Source organism: Lissotriton helveticus, chromosome 5_1 (genome assembly GCF_964261635.1).
Source record: "Lissotriton helveticus chromosome 5_1, aLisHel1.1, whole genome shotgun sequence".
Lineage (NCBI taxonomy): Eukaryota > Metazoa > Chordata > Amphibia > Caudata > Salamandridae > Lissotriton > Lissotriton helveticus.
Window position 1 is genome coordinate 161,470,126 of NC_136065.1, and position 17,887 is coordinate 161,488,012.

The following is a 17,887-nucleotide window of genomic DNA, read 5'->3' on the forward strand; positions in this document are numbered from 1 at the left end:
ATCTTGCCAAGATGGAGTCTGCTTTTAATGTCTGGGGTCTGTTTATGCATGAACTGAGAGAGTTTTGCGAAGAGAGAGACATTGAAGTGAATGAGTCAGACACCCAGTCCCAACTTAGGGGTAACCTGATCCAATGGCAGAAGGATGACTGGGAGCGTGAGCACAGTGCGGAGAGGGCCCGGGTCTCACACCATGAGGGTGGTGGGTCAGAGGGGAGCCCTGAAGAGTCTGAGGAGGAGGAAGATGATAGCACAGGGACGCCAGCAGATAGTGAGGACCCCATAGATAGGGAGTCCCTTGCTGGGTCCAGTTTAGGAGGCAGCGCCTCATCCCTTTCCCTGTCCCCAGAGGAGCTGGAAGATAGGAGGAGAGAAAGGGAGCACCAGCTGGCTTTAGAGAGGCTCAGGTTGGAGCATGCCCAGGCTATGGCACAGCTGGGCATTAGAAAGCAACAGCTGGAGGTTAAGAAGCAACAGCTGGAGACCGAGAGGGTCTTAGCGCAGGAAAGGATAGAGGAGGCTGAGAGGGCCGCCACCAGAGGCAAAGTAGCTCTGGAGGGTAGACTATCCCCTGCGCGCAGTGTTGAGTGTCTGGATCCCCCAGGGAGGGTTGGGTCCAGTGGTGGCAGCTATTTAAATCTCAGTCTAGAAAGTCCCAGTTCCCAGAGTATGGTTCCTGTTTCCCCAGAGGAGGAGAATAGGTTGAGGTTTAGGAACCTTAGGAAACCGTCTCATCAGTCTTGGGAAGACTTTGAGGATGACTGTTGTGAAGCCCTGTGTGATTGGGTACGGGAGCCCACGAAATGTGATTGGGACCTATTGTTCGATGTGTTTCTCAGAGAGCAGTTGCTCAGTTGTTGTTCACCAGGGTTGCGCCAACACCTGTTAGGGTGTGGATTGTCTGAACCATGTGAGCTGGCAGAGGAAGCAGACCGCTGGGAAGGGACCAGAGGTTCTGTAGAGTCATTGGTGAGTGACTCCAAAAGTAGTGGGTCAGGGATCTTCCAGCCCAGCGTGGTGGAAGAGGCTCAGTGTAGCCCAGCTAGGTCCCTGGTTAGTGAGAAGGGTGTAGGGGCTGACTGCCTGGCTCAGTGGAGCAGGAGTCAGTGGGTGGCTGAGAGTCCCCAGAGGCCCGAAGCCCTGTCTCAGAACCTGGGTGGTTTCTTGAGGGAACACCAGGTTGGGGACCTAGGCTGTCCTGTTAGTCCACTTGAGGAGGATCTCCTAGTATCTAGAGGACCTGGAGCGTCTGTAACCAGAGCTCCTGTGGTTCTAGAGTCTGGCAGTACCGCTCCGATAGGGAGGGTACAGGAGTCCAGAGTGAGGAGTGATTGGGGGAGTTCCCCAGTGGAAGGACCAGTGGGTCAGGGACTACCCAGTTGGGCTAGGTTCCCGTGTAGTGACCATGGTAACACCACTTCTGGTCTGGGGGATCGTCACGCACTGTCAGGTGGACAGAGGGCGGGAGATCTGCGCCAGACAGACAGTCACGCAACAGATGTGACATTTGTTAGCCTCAGGGGGATTGCGTGTGAATCCCCAGAAGTCCTGGAGTGCCAGGCAATTGTTCCACCGAAGGTTCTAGACCAGAGGTTGGGAGGCCAGGTTCAGGATCAGCCTGACCTGAAGGGTAGGACGACTGTAACCAGTGTCCTGACCGGTTCTCCTTCCAGAGGAACTTCTCCAGGTGGGAGAGGGCAGACGGGGGTGCAGAGGGTGGGAGAGCCCACCTCTGACCCCGGTGCAACCTGAGTGGATAAGTCCTGGGTTGGAATGGCGTTCTAGGGGTACCCCTCGCAGGTGGAGGAGGAACCCTAGAAGAAGAGGTAGGGGGAGGAGAGCCTTCCCTGAGACTCCTGGTCCGCCTGAGGTTGTAGGCCCTAGGCTGGAGTACCAGTGGCAGTCTAGTCCTGTCTTGCAGACAGGAAGAGTGGAGAATGGCTCCTATGTGCCAGGGGTTACTACCCCCCGCTCTGCGAATTGGCATGGACCAGTGGCACCTGGGGGGCCCAGGGCCTGGTCCTGGCCGCGGACAACTTGGGAGTACCAGTGGGGTAGCCCAGTTGGTCCAGACAGTGTGTTTAGAAGGAATCCCATGGGTTCACCATGGCGTAGAACAGGAGGGTGTCCCTGCAGTTGTGGGCCCGCGTCCGTGTTCTATCGCCCCAAGCAGGGAAGTCCATCACGGTGGTGATTGGTCTCCCCTGCGTTTTGGCTGGAAGGGGGTTATGTTGGACTTTGGCCCTTAGGGCAGGTTCACCCCTAGACTTTTTGCTTGAAATGGTGACCTGGAGATGGTGATTTTTGGATTGTGCGCACTTTCACTGTGTCCCAGTGGAAAGTGCGTGCGCACTCTGAGTGCATGTGCTGAGCTAGGCCTGCCCGCCCATAGGAATGCATGGGGGAAGGTATGTGTCCCTGGTAGTTCCTGATGCGTGGGGTGTACAGGCTTGAGTCTGGTATGTGTGAACTCGTGTGAGTGAATGCTGCGCAACGGTGTATGCAGCATGTATGTGTCTAGTAGCGAAGCGCCATTTCTAGACATGGCTGTACGTGTGCTGTGAGGGTGCTGGCGTGTGATTGGCTGGAGCTGGCTGGCATGCCAGGCTCCAGGAAGTCTGGATGGGTCTGCCCGGTGGTGAGTGGGAGATTAGCATGAGTGATGTGTGGGAGGAGTGTACCTGTGTCCTGGATGGGCTGGGTTTTCCCCACACAATGCTGGCTCCGCCCCCCTGTGGTGTGTCTAATGACCCAAGCCCTGCCAGTGAATAGAGAGGGTGGTTGAGGTAAACAGAGTACTCAAGAACCAGCTGCGACTGGTTCCGCCCCCACTCTGCACCCTTGAACAAAGGAATGCACTGTATAAAAATGGGGCTGTGTCCCCACAGAAGTTGTTCTCTTCCAGGATCCTGAGGGGGCTGTTGCTGCTGCTGGGCCAGAGGACCGCCACTTGGGGTGTCTCCCTGCCTGGAGACCCAGTGTGCTGGCTCTGGGCCCAGCCCTGCCCCCCTGCCTTGCTGAAGGACTCTGCTGGACCTTTATTTTACTTATAGCGCCTGGGAGCGCTCTATTTTGGTCCTCTAGCGCTTGAGAGCGCTGTATTTGGCATTTAGCGCAGGGAGCGCTGTAAATTGCCTTTTAGCGCTGAGGAGCGCTTTGCCTGCCTAGCGAGTGCCCACCTCGCTTATTTTGGTTAATTTGCCCCCTGGCAGGTGCCCACCCGGCCAGGGACCTTGCCGCTATATTTTAAGTTTACCTCGAGGGAGCCCACTCCTCGGTAAACTCATCCCCCGCCTACGAGTGCCTGGAACGGGCCGCCGCGCTGCCCGCGACGACCCGGAAGTGCAGGGCCCGTCGGCCAATCACAGCGCGGCCCCGGGGGAAGCGACCGGAAGTCCCGCCCCGCAGCCGCGACCTGGAAGTCAGGCAGGCCGGGGGCAGGAGCGAGGAAACCAGAAGCAGACGGGAGGCCACCCCGTGCTCCGGTGAGGGGAAAAGCCGGCGTCTTTCCTTGTCCCCCCCAGGCTCCCAAAGCGAGGGAGAGCCCGGGGGAGAAGTCTGAGGAGAGCCCCGGGACCAGCGGGAGAGACCCGCCTCCGCTGGAGACCAGCCGGTGAGTGTGGCCGTTCTGGAGGGAGGGGCGCCGGGACACATTGTCGGTGTCCGCCCCCCCCCCCCTGCCGCCCTCGGCAGCGCGACCTCGCGCCCACGTGTTTAGAGCCTGAGAGAGGCTCTGGGGGCATTTTCTGTTGAAGCCTTGCGAGGCTCGATTGCCGGCACCGGGGCATTTGTTCTTAGAGCCTGCAGGGCTCTTGGGGGACATTCTGGATTGAGTCCACGAAGGGCTCCGGCGGCCATTTGTGAGAGAGGGGGGCGTCGGGGCATATTGTCGGTGCCCGCCCCCCCCTGTGTGCTCGCCCCAACCAGTGGGGCATTTCTTTACGTAGAGCCAGAGAGGCTCTTGGCAAGCATCATTGCTTTGGGTCCCCAGAGCGAGGGACCCCACAGCCCAGCGAGGCTGCACCTTTTGTTGCTGGAGCCCTGAGAGGCTCAGCAGCCCCCTTACTTGTGTAAGAGAGCCTGAGAGAGGCTCACCAGTGCCACAGTGGTGGTTCTTCGAGCCCAGAGAGGCTCCAACGTTGCCCTAACTTTCCCTGCACCAGTTGCCCAGCACTTTGTGGGCAACTGCTACGTTTAGGCCCCTGACATTGGGACACAGGGACAGTCACAGGTGGTGACTTACGTGAGTTTGGCGCAATTGTACTTTCTATGCACCTCTGAATGTATTGATTATGCGTCATGTGCCTTTACACCTCTGAATGTATTGTGATGCATCATGTGTTTTCCTCCTTACACCTCTGAATGAATGTTATGCATTGCATCATGTGTTTTCCTCTTACACCCCTACAGGTATTGTAATACATAGGTGGTTGTTTTCTCCCTAGTACAGGTGGTGCTAGTGAGATCCTGGTTACCAGTGATTACTGGTTGTGTGCTAATTTGGTGCTATATTCTATGTACTAAGTGCTATTTCTGAAAGTGCTACTTCTGATTCCTGACAGTGGTCCAGGTGGCCCTGTCTTGTACATATCCCCTGTAAATTCTGCCCGTGCCCCTGGCACATTGTAAAGTGTGTGTTTTATCTAATGTGTTTTGGTGTAATACAAAGGCTATTTTTATATAACCTTGTGTGGAGTTTCCTTTGTGGTGGGCCTTTGGTTGTTGTTGCTGGGGTGCGTGCGCAAATACTTAGCCTACATCGCCTCCAAGTTTAGCCTTGCTGCTCGCGCCACGTTACCTAGAGGGTGAGTAGGGGTTATCTTGGCGTGTAACTCCCTTGCCCTGACTTGGGTGTGGTGGTCTCTGACTGACTTTGGCGAAAGCCCTGGCCAGCCGGGGATCCCATTTCCAACAAGGCGGATACAGAGGAGGTAACAATAAAGGAAGAGTTCGAGGTAATAACACTCGTACCTCCCCCGCCATAAAACAGTGACTTCCCTCCGCTCCCCCAGGCCATCCCACTCCAATCGGGGGGAGATTAGCACAGTTTCTACTTGGTTGGAATTCCTTCACAACAGACAAGTGGGTGAGACAAATTATCCAGTATGGTTACTGCCTCGAACTTAAAACTACCCCCCCACACATACCACCCAAGCAACACCCAATGTCCACAGATCATCTCACGCACCTCAAACAAGAGGTTCTTTCATTGTTTCAAAAGCATGCAATAGAGAGTGTTCCCTTACAACATCAAGGAACAGGGGTTTACTCGCTGTACTTCCTAATAACCAAGAAAGACGGGACTCTAAGACCAATACTCGACCTCAGGCCCCTCAACCTATATATACACTCAGATCATTTTCATATGATCACTCTCCAACAGGTTGCTCCCACTGCTGCAACAAGGCGACTTCCTTGCCACACTACATCTCAAGGACGCCTACTTCCACATTCTCATACACCCCTCTCAAAGGAAGTATCTAAGGTTTGTAGTGGAGGGACAACACTATCAGTTCAAAGTCCTTCCATTCGGAGTCACAACTGCACCCAGAGTGTTCACAAAGGGCTTTCCAGTAGTAGCAGCACATCTCAGAAGACAATAGATCCATGTCTTCCCATATCTAGACAGCTGGCTAATAAAAGCAAAGTCATTCAACCAGTCTGTTCAACACACTCCCCAAACCATTCAGACATTACACAACTTGGGGTTCACGGTCAACTACACCAAGTTACATCTCCAGCCCTCTAATATACACCGATATCTGGGGGCTACAATAAACACATCCACAGCACTAGCATATCCCAGTCAGGCCAGGATAGCCAGCATACAATTCCTTGTCACAAAATGTCAAGCCCAACACTCTCTCCCTTCCAGAGTGTTCATGCAGCTCATAGGCGTGATGGCATCTTGCATTTTTATTGTACCGTTTGCAAGACTTCAAACGCGTCCATTACAGGAATGTCTAGCACATCAGTGGAATCAAGCTCAAGGACAACTTATAGATCTGGTGTTGGTAGACAGTCACACACATCGCTCTCTGCAGTGGTGGTACACAAAACCTTGTCCAAAGGGCGGCCGTTCCTCAAACCTGTTCCACGGATAGTACTTATAACAAACGCATCACTCACAGGATGGGGAGCCCATCTCCTCAAACATACAACTCAGGGCAGATGGAACACTCAACAAAAAGTGCTCCACATCAATCACCTGGAACTACTAGCAATATTCCTAGCACTAAAATCATTCCAAGTACATGTACAAAACAAAGCTGTCTTGATCCAGACGGACAACATAACAGCCATGTACTACATACAAAAACAAGGAGGCACACATTCTCTGCAACTGTCCCAGCTTGCACAGAACATTTGGATATGGGCCATCCCACAAAACCTATATCTACTTGCTGAATACCTTCCTGGAGTTCACAATCAGATTGCAGATCTGTTAAGTCGACAGACACAACTGATTCACGAATAGGAACTACATCCCCAAATCCTTCTACCATTTTTCCACATATGGGACCCACCAGACATGGATCTGTTCGCCACACACGACAATGCAAAATGCCCAACCTTCGCCACCAGGTATCCACACCCGTTGTCCAAGGGCAATGCGATATGGATAAATTGGTCAGGCAGATTTGCGTACGCTTTTCTGCCAATCCCACTGATCCCACTAATAGTATGCAAGCTCTGACAACAGTCTCTCAAACTAATCTTAGTAGATCCCACATGGACATGCCAACCGTGGTTCACAACACTGTTGGAACTCTCATTAGTTCCGCATCAAAAACTGTGCCTGTCCCCATCCCTGCTAACGCAGAACCATGGAGAGATCAGACATCCAAATCCAGTTCAGCTCAATCTGGCGATCGGACTCCTGAAGTCATAGAGTTCGGTTACCTTAACCTGCCACCAGAATGTATGAACATCATTAAAGAAGCCAGATGACCTACTCCTAGAGCTTGCTATGCTGCAAAATGGAAAAGATTTGTCATTTACTGCAACAACAACCATATTGATCCACTGGATGCCTCTATCCAGGACATCATTTGCTACCTACTGCACTTGCACAGATGTAATCTAGCATATTCATCCATACGTTTACATCTAGCAGCACTTGCTGCCTACTTACAAAACAGACAACACTTGTCACTATTTAGAGTCCCTGCAATTAAAGCCTTTATGGAGGGACTAAAAAGAATCATTCCTCCTAGGTTACCACCCTCTCCAGTGTGGAACCTAAATATTGTTCTTACCAGGCTCATGGGACCCCCATTTGAACCTTTACACAAATGCGAACTACAGTTCCTCACATGAAAAGTAGCTTTGCTCATTGCTATTACGTCTCTTAGAAGAGTAAGTGAGATTCAGGCTTTAACCATACAGGAACCATTCTTACAATTACATCGTAACAAGATGGTCCTCAGGACAAACCCAAAATTCCGTCCTAAAGTTATTTCTCTATTTCATCTTAACCAATCAGTTGTTACCAGTGTTTTTTCAAAACCCAGACTCAGTAGCAGAGAGAGCTCTACACACCCTAGATGTTATAAGAGCCATACTTTATAACATTGACAGAACCAAATCCTTTCGCAAAACAAAACAATTGTTTGTAGCTTTCTCCCCACCGCATAAGGGGAATCTCAACTCTAAAGCTGGGATTGCAAGGTAGAACGTTAAATGTATCCAAATATGCTACCAAAAAGCAAAACGCACATTAACAATTCCTCCTAGAGCGCACTCTACACGCAAACTAGGAGCCTCTATGGCCTTCTTAGGGAACATTCCCCTTGAAGACATCTTTAAAGCAGCAACATGGTCTACAACACACACCTTCACTAAACGCTATTGTGTTGACGTGCAAGCCAAGCCAGCAAGCTTCTGTGATCCAAGCTGTTCTTAAAACTCTCTTTTAAACTTCTGCAACGGATACAGGTGACCACCGCTAGGGTAGATACTGCTGTATAGTCTATGCTAAGTGTGAGATCTGCAGCTCATATGCCTCAAACGGAAAATGCTACTTACCAGTAGGCATCTGTTCTTGGCATGTGGAGCTGCAGATTCTCACACACCCACCCGCCTCCCCGGGACCTGTATCTGTTCCAATTCTATCTTAATTAGATATACATACATGGACATCTTTTTTCTTTCTACTAACTCCATAATTTCCCAGCACGGTGAAAAACAATGTAAGGATGGAGCCGATGCCCATGCGCACTATCGTCCAAGGGAGGAGTCACCTATCTTGTGACTACAAAGACTTCTTCCAAGACAACAACAACGTGCAAGCATCCGAGCCCAACACCAGATGGCGATCTAATGCTAAGTGTGAGAATCTGCAGCTCTACATGCCAAGAACAGAAGCATACTGGTAGGTAGCATTTTCCTTATTTTCGCTAGTATAATGGATAAGAAAAGCTTTATAAATAGAATGTGCCCCAATCACCTCTGCATTGCAAAATTCAATTCGTAACGCAGAGGTGTTCGGGACACATTCTATTTATAAAACATTTACCTTCCATCATAAGCATGTTTAACTTTTACCTGCATGCCCCCCTCTTTCAAAAGTCACCAGTCGCCCCTGGCAGCAGCGAACGCATCACTTTCAGGGCAGAGCATGTGCTGGTGCCCAAAGCCATGTGAAACAACAGGGACAACTATCCTTCAACTCTTCATCCACTTCTGCAGCGGCCCCCAAGCCACTTTGATTTGTCCTCCCAGGGACACAACCAGCTGGTATGGGACAGGATACAATATTCTGTCCCTGGCTGGAGATCCATCACATCAGACTGATGGGTCATAAAAATTGTCCAAGGGGCTATGTTCTGCCTTTCAGTTCATCCCCCGCTCCTATTCCCTCCATAACCAAAGAAGTATTTGGCGGACCATGCAGCTATCTTGATGGAAGAAGTCAATTGCCTCTCGGCCAAGGTGGCCATTGAGCAGGTGCCAAGCTCAAAGTGCAGCAAGAGGTGCTGTTTGTGTTACTTCCCGATCCTGAATGGGATGAAGACTACTGGTCTGTACTAAATCTCCAGCCATTGAATACCTTTGTGAAGAAGGGCAAATTCAAAATTCTCAGTCTGGCCCTGATCCTATCTGCTGTGGGTCTTGGAGACCATGGTGTTCTTGAACTGGCAGGAGGTTTGTTTTTATATGCACATCCTGCTATATAAGTGTCGTTACCTGCAATTCATGGTAGGGTTGGAACATTTGCACTTTGCCATGCTATCTTTCGATCTTACTTCAGTCACTGGGGTGTCAACAAAAGTTATGGCGGTTGATCATCTTCAGAGGTCGCGGATACATGTGTTCCTGTACTTTTCCTACTGGCTGCTCACTGTGGAATTGTGGCAGTCTACCAAGGTCTGCCTGCAGGCAAGATTCAGGATATTGATCTCTTAAGGGTTTCCTTCAACAAGCCAAAGTCGCTCCTTAGCTCTACACAAAGGACTCACTTCATAGGCGCTGTCCAGCACATGGTGCATTCAAAGAGGTTCCATCGCTACAGTTTGTCCGGGACTTACAGGATACCAATCTCACATTTTAGGGTCAGTCCTGGGTCTCGGTGAGGATGGTTCTGAGTTGCAAGTCCTCCTGTTCTCATGCTTTCTCAAAGTCTTGTTTACCACATTGCACATACAAACCCTCAATGGGCCCAGCACTGGGGTTCCATCTCCAGTGCTGTCCAAATATCACAGGAGATATAGCAGGACATCAAGTGCAATCAAGACCTGCTGTAGCTCACTCTCTCTTGCCTGCTCAGACTACACAGTTGTGACAGGCACATCCCCACAGGGGAGGCAGATGCAGGGGGGTCAATATGGGAGAAGTGGACATCAGAGGTGTCTGGTTTCTAGGAGAGGGCCAGGTACACATCTCTCTCTTAGAGCTTAGGCTGATCTGTTTCATGCTGAAACCCTTCCTACAGATCATCAAGGGAAGGCTGGTGCAGGTCCTAATGAACAACATCACCACCATGTGGTACATCAATATGTGGCTGGAGGGTTGGGGTGGGTCCTGGATCATATGCAAGGAGATTCTTCATCTCTGGAGGTGTCTGGAAAGCAGAACATGTTTCTGATAGGCAGCCACCTTGCAAGGCCCTTGAATTCCAGAGCAGATGGCAGCTAGAGTGGACAACGAGTTGCTCAAGACATCTTCAGTCAATCGGGCATGCCCTTGCTAGATCTATGTTCTGCCACCAAGAAAGTGCAGTGTCACAGCTTCTGCATGCTCAAATTTCCTTCAAAAAGGCCATTGGGATATGTATTGATCCTGCAATGGGACACTTGCCTTATTTTTGTGGAGGAAAGTCTGGACAGACTGGGCCTAAGTTATGTTAATAGTCCAGGACTGGACCAGGAGACTGTGTGGTACCCGGAGCATTTACCCTCAGTTACAGCTCCCCTTCAGGAGGATCTCAGCAACAGGAGAGGTCCTCTACCATAATGTCTGTAGCCTACATCGCAATGCATGGAGATTGAGTGGCAACAATAATATTCTTTTGACTTATCGTCTGAATTGATATATGTTATTCTTGCAGCCAGACAGACACACATCCATCCCCGAAGTCCATCTATACTGAATGCTAGGAAATGTTTGTGACTTAGTCTAATGTATTTCATCTAGACTTTCTGAAGGCCAAACTCTCTTCTGTTTTATTGTGTGTTTTGCTATTGGCCTAGATCTGTTTTGCAGTGGCCACAGTTAAAGTTTAATTGTTTGTCCTTTGAGACATTTTATGTTTGCCTAATCAGCCCTCTGTCTTTAAATCACCAGCTGTGATGTATTTTCCTAAGGGCCTGATTCATATGTTCCTCAAAGCCTTTCATTGTGCCTCAGTGGGATCTAAATCTAGACTTGACACTCCTTATGTGCAAGGTTGGTGCTTTTATGCGGCTCCGCTCTGTGACTTCCAGAGCAGCAAGAAGTCCTGTATGAACCTTGTGGTGCAACATACCAGCGCGAAGGGTTCATTGTTAGAAAAGTCTCTGGATCCAAGCTGGTACCTGGAACTATTCTAAAAGTGAGAAGCTTGTTCATTATGATATAGAAACCCACAAAACAGGATGGACTTTTGAGTATAGTCAGACGATTGAGTTATGTTATTGATTACTGCTCCTCTGGTTTTCAGCGTAAATTCTCCTGCGCAATTGTCGTCATGGTTAATGTTCTTTGTACATAGTCTGGTCATGAATGGGAAGATGGAATCCTATATCATGATTTAAGTATAATTTTTTATGATGTAATTTTATGTTTTTTAATATGTTTTAATGCAGTGCAGGTGTTGTTATGCGGGAGCCCATATTATGATCATGTCTTGTTGAATGAATGTCCTAGGGAAGATGGGAGTTGGGTGACAATGTGCAGGCCTAAACATCTGACATGTGGCCACTTAGCTGTCCTTGGAGAGGAAATATTTAACATTATTGTGATTTGCATTTCAGATTGGTTGGTTTCCTTCAACATATGTGGAAGAGGAAGGTGTGCAGTGACGTCCATGTTGCCAATAAACATTCTTCTCCTGGAAAAGCCACTCCTTTGCACAGTAGCCCATGCTCCAACCCAGAGACAAGAGACTAGCAAATCTTCCAGTATTAACAATAGATGAATCCAACAGAACAGATGTTTAAAGATATGTAAAAACTGTTTGCCGAACAGGATGGATGCTGGTCGTCAATGGTATTACATGTATATAAGATTTATAAATCGGTTATATGAACTTCTACAAAAAGTGTACTTCGAACGTGATTTGGATATGTCCACAGTGGAACTGTTGATTCGTTACAATGATGGACATAAGCTCCTCCCAGGTTTCCTTCTCAACAATCGGAAGATAATCTGACTCTTTGGTGGTTATGGATTGTGGCAGCTAATTACTAACACAAATTGTCAATGGGAACAACAAAATTGAGCTAGTTTAAGTTCTTCCTTGCTTTTTGCAGCCATTCTTGTGGGTTTTTCATGTAAACGACCATGAGTTACCATACTTATTTCAGTAGGAATTGTACAGTGGTGGTTCCCTTTAGTGAGTACGCTCCTGCAGACGGAGGCTTCACAACAAACTGGCGTCCTGCAAACTTTATTTCCTGGCGAGTCCATTGGAATATTATGGTCCTTGTTTGGAGTTGACATGAAGTGGTGTGAACCCGAAGTGGAGTTGAGAGGTCAATCAAACATCAAGATCTTTTTGATCCATATGGTTCCGGTTCTTATCTTTGAACAGTGGACTCAAGATTTTACCATTTCTAATTGGTGCATTATAGATGTCTGCAACTTGTATGTGGCGTTCTATAAAGAGCAGTGCTATGCAAAGACAACAGTTATGTTTATCTGCAATTGTAATAGCTTGCGTTCTAAATAGAACATTTGTAACAAAATACAAGTGATATTTCTATGCACATTGAATACCATTTGAAGTTTACATATCCAAGAACAGATGAGTGTCATTTGGCAGCTGCTGTGCAGTTAGCCATTAGCCTAGTCATCTTTTAAAGACCCGTCTTCTTCCTGTGATCATCGATAAGCATGCTAGCCACAGTGTACCTCATCTTAAGTGATCTGATCGTCATGCACTTACATGGACCTTCACTCACCAGCATTGGAACAACCTTCAAGTGTATTTGGCTGCGCTCCACCAATACTCCTTCATAGCTTCTTTTGACCCTAATCTTGAGCAAGATGCAATATATCTAACATTCCAAACTTTGGTGTGACGAGAAATGAACAGCAATGACTCTTGGTAATTCCATTCTCGCTACAATGTATGTGTTTTTGGGAAAAGTGGCCCTACATCATTGTGTAACCTTTTTGTGAGGCCATGTATCCTAGAAATTAATAGCAGTACGTCCAATCGGCAGAGGACCATTAACGGCGGAATCCTTGTCATTAATGCTAACCTTTTTGGCTAGATTGCTTATAGAGTATCAAATCAATTTTCAAATGAATGTGAGATGATTTTCCTTGTTAGGCATATAAGCTCTTTTCAAACAACTAAAATATGTCGCAACCCTAATAATATTTTAACTTTTGCCAGACTTCCCTTTTCATATACCCCATTATTTGTAACTTCTGCCAGATTTCCCTTTTGATAAATTACATTTTTAATTTTGCTTTCCTTCAATTGCATTAGTCAAATTTTCTGTAAGCTTTTGTCTTACGAAGATTGTCTTTCATTTTGTTAAGAAGTGTCCGAAGAGGAAGACAGTAAGTGTCATCGATAAATCTATCATAATATTAAACCTGTAAAGTCGAAGGTTTTTTAAATATTGTTGGAAAGCAAAGGAAAGTACATACCTTTACACTGTACTAGATGCAATGATATGCTTATCACAGTACCTTTCCTTCAGGTTACTTCATGTTTCGGATGTTGAAAGCAGTCCTATAATGGAGGACTTCCTAAGTAAGAAAACACTTCACTATGAAGTGCAAAGTAAAATAGATGTAAAGAGATTTTGATTGGTAAATTAGAAAATTTCTATGCATGAAAAAAGGTTTTCCTTATATGCCTGAAACGCTTCTTAATGTCATACAGCAAAACGCAAATACCCTGTTTGACCAGCTCTACTGAGTGAAACTTCTTGTGTTGGTTGTGAAGGGTGGGGATAATGTCCCAAATAAACATGAAGGTATGTGGGTGCTGTCTGTTTTCACATGATGTAGCTGGGTTTCACAATTTTTATTTATTGAATGGATTTGGTCTCTAATTGCATCTTAACTTTTTTGGGAGTAGAGGATGGTGTTTAGGTATTCCTCCCTGGATTGTGAATTTATTTTTATTATACCTAGGAAATAAAACAACATGAAATGCAAACCAGAGAAGGATTAGGAATTATGAGACAACAGTAACACTTTGCAAACATGTAGTGAGTCCCTCTGTCTCAGTAAAGATCCGTTGACAAAAAGAGAAATTCAAGTGGAATACATTTTAAAATAATAATCCTTATCGGGCACCTGTGGATTCCCTCTGTTCTGATAAAGAATTACATTTGAACTTTCAGGGAACCTTTTGTTCTAGCTTATTAATCTTTGAGATATTTAAAATCTAAATGGCATGGCCTAAAGTTCTGAGATAGAAGTCACAATTTGTAATTACAGAAATAGGCTGTGATCTGTTGTTAAGCTGCAACAGAGTGACATTCACACTCAGATAATGACTAAATGTGTTAAAACGTAAAAGCAGACAAGCAACACATTACCTTAAAACGATTATTCCTCACATTGCTGAATTGGTTATTCAGTTGTATTTTCTAGCCACAGCTTGCTATATGTACACTGTAACATACAAAGTTTAAAGTGCATTCTTTCCCGATTGAAAATTAGAGATATCATTCAATATATGATAAAGAATGGAGAACTTAATTTTGTAATTGATTGAGCTGTATTTCACTCAATTGAACAAGATTAATAGGTTTTACATAAATAATGCAAAATCAAGACTTTTGCAATGTTGTGTTCTCTCTAGTAGAATCTCCCATTAAGACAGCCAACAAACATTTGTAAATTCATTTGCATACTCCAAGAAAAATATTATTGGCTTGTCAATGGCACAGCCGTTTACAAAAGAAAATTCCAGTTAGGATTTAATTTCATTCTGTATGATGTTGTTAATTATGTATTTTTAATCTATTAGCCAAATCTATGGAGTATCCAACATGTATTTATTGAAAAGTGAGTAAAAACATTTGTTAAGTTCCACCCAAAAAGATAGACACATTTTGTGTTGTGTCACCACAGAGATTTCAGTTCTGTTTCAAGTCTGCTTTTGTTAATGATCTCAAGGTCTTTTTCAGGAGAGTGCCAAAAAGTCAACTAAAAAAATTCAACAAGCTAACAATTATTCAAGTATCAAATATGGTGTGTGTATCAAATGTGTACTAGGTATTTGTCGTACATGTTCCAGGAAGCCACAACAAAATGCCTTTTGACCGTACACTTCTGACATTGGCACCCCGATGGAAAGTCGAAACTAAGAGCCAAATCTGCCACCACTGCGTTGAAAGGAAGCTGTATTTTATTGTTGTAAGAAACTTATTGAAATTATTGTGTAATTAATTCTAATTGAATATATATCTGTGAATAATAAAGGCAATGTTTTATGATGGGAAGAAATGTGTACATATTTTAGTCCTTGGTGAGGGAGTTGAAAATTTAAGTGAATAAGTAGCAAAGTAGTATGTAAAATGTCTTTATTTTTTTGCACTGCCCTATCCTGGGTGAAAGGAAGGGCCCTATTTGCAAGAAAGTTCTATTTTTTGGTTTAGTGGGGTTTTGTTCGGGAGTTCATTTGTGTTGCTGGATTAGTAGAACAGTGGCTGCTAAATTTTAAAAAAACTGCACGTGGTTATATGGATTATTTTAGGAGGGGCAGGATATGTTACTTTTTATTGAGAAACAAAATCACCAAAAATAGTCATATGTAATTTTACTACATACATTTTTGAAATTTCCAACCCCCAGTTTGTACTAAAAATAAAACATGTTTTCTTCAAACGGGTTTTAACTGTTGCATTGGTTTTCAAAAATATCTTGCACTCAGTATGTTCGTCTGGGGGTTAAATGTATTTTAGGAATGAGTGGAATGGCCCGTAGCCGTTCTTTGCCTACATGTGTTTCTATGCATTATCACAGTTTCCCCATTCCCTTCTGTGTTTTAGGTACCAATAGGCAATTGTGCTGTCCAATCTAGTTTTCTCAGTTGAATGACTAAGGTCTCGGGCAGTGGTAAAACTGTATGCTGAGGGGGTGTAGGCATCATCTATCCGACTGCTCAACTGCCTCATCTTTCTTCCTTTTCCACTCCCGTAGGGAACTGTGGGGACTTGAACATTCATAGCACATATTGTGTGCCCTCCTGACAGGACTTGCATTATTTGGGGTTCTGCGGTGTTCATTATATTCTACGCAGTTCTACGTTTTCCCCTGCTGTATCACAGCTTGATGAAGGGTGTATCACGTTGTTTGATTGTTGCACTGCGGCAGAGCAGTATGACCTGCAAGGGTTAAAAGTTAGGCAGAATCCAGAGTGAATGCCCTCCCATAGTTGGGGGCCTGCTATCTCCAATATTGGTAGATTTTGCTTCTAGCAGCGAGCTCTGAAGATAATGCACCCTCTACAAAGGGTCTACGAAGATTCAACCCTTCTACCCGCAGCTCCACCGACAGCCCAAATGTGCAGTCTCTTCGCAGAGCAAGGGTCCAAATGTCTTCTTAATACTCCAGTTACCAGACCTATCACCTGGCTCGACTCAAGGGATCTCCTGGAAGATGATTGGTTCAGCGTGTAATGCAGCAGAGCTCCCCTTCCATCTTTGGGCTATGTGAAGTCTCAGGAATCCTCCTTCATTTGTATATCCCTGACCCATTCTTAGATACAGTACCTTAAACATTGAGGTGCCACCAATGTTCCCCAGAGATTGCCTGTTCACTTTCCATTGGTTCTCAATATTGAACTTGTGTACATTTGGTTCAACGGGATGACCTTAACAATCCTCTGGGTATTGCGACTAGACTCTACTCTCAGTAGCACTAATGAAGAAATCAGTACGGACTAGAAACTATATGCTTAACCCCTTCCATGCTCATGACGGAACGGTTCCGTCATCAGCGTCGGTGCTCCGGTGCTGATGACGGAACATTTCCGTCATGAACCAATATGATTTATTACCCTTCAGCACTGCAGCGAAATTCGCGCAGCACTGAAGAGGTTAAGTGTCTAGGTGGTGTTGATTCCAGGCTTGAAAGTGGGAGCCATGGCCACTGATCTGATCCTTTTATTGATGGGATAGAGTAAATGTTCGTTCCTCATTCTTTGGACTGTTCCAGTCTCAGTTTCTTAATGCTAGTTGGTTCTGCAATATCAGAAAATGCCTCTGTGCTAGATAGATTACTTTAGGGTTAACTTGCCATTAACTTAGGGACTGAGTGAGAAGCCCGGCCTTGTCGATTGCAATGGTGATAGGATCCATTGTTATTCCGATTCGTTGCAATCAGTTCTGTTCTGATAATAGTAAACATTTTCTTTCATATTCTTGCACACATCTCCTTGGTTGTCCAAAGCACTATCGAACTCATAGTTATTAAATAAATGTATAAATTGTTCTCCTGAGTAGGAGTGGGCGGAACTCACAAAATTTGTCTCCGGAACGGGTGGAAATAGGCAGGTTGTGCTGCTCGCACTGTGATTTAGATCGGGAGCGCATTCCACATTGGTAAACGAGCGCAAACGACACCATGTAGTGCATAACAGGGCGCATCTACCTGAGTTGATTTTGCTGCCGCTTGAGTAGATTTTCCACTTGAGTGGCAGCCTTCTGGCCATGAATGGTGGCGACTATACACATTGGAAACATTTTGCTGGAGTCCAACTGGCAGTGACCGGAAATCGCAATGTGTGACGCCAAATCTTGCTCACCAATTTACCAGCCCAAATCCGTGTGCGATAATAAATTTCTCCATGTGTTGATTGGTACAATTTGCTTGCAACTCCACCTTACAAGAGTAACGCAGAGTCACCAAAATTCTGAGAATTCCACGGCCGGAACAAAATATTCCATCCACCCCTAATCCCGGGTTCACCTTTGAATGTCCCTGAGTCATCTGTCGACTTACCCATTTGGAGTCTAGGCCAGCAAGGCTATTTGATCATTAGAATAAGTCTGTCCTTTCCTAGCCCCTTCTCTATTTCATGTTTCCAGATTCCTAGTGCAGACACCACATGTTCATCAAGAAGTTGGTGACTGTCTGCAGCGAAGTCCTGTGAAGAATGACCTTGCAGGCACTAACCATGTGAAATAGGATTTATCAACACCCTGACATCACCGAGTTACTAAAGTTATTTCCCTGCCTTTGAGAACGCCCCTATACATATTTTAGTTTATTAA

At 46.0% G+C, this 17,887-nt stretch overlaps 1 protein-coding gene across 1 annotated transcript in view; it reads left to right on the forward strand.

Annotated features, from left to right (window-relative positions):
• Positions 1–15,497, forward strand: part of VAV2 (vav guanine nucleotide exchange factor 2) — an 832,583-nt gene extending 817,086 nt beyond the window's left edge. The window contains exon 27 of the mRNA XM_078641956.1: positions 11,453–15,497. Within this exon, the coding sequence (XP_078498082.1) occupies positions 11,453–11,500 (48 nt within the window). The 3' untranslated portion in view covers positions 11,501–15,497. The remainder of the gene's footprint in view (positions 1–11,452) is intronic.
• The last annotated feature ends 2,390 nt before the right edge of the window (positions 15,498–17,887 follow it).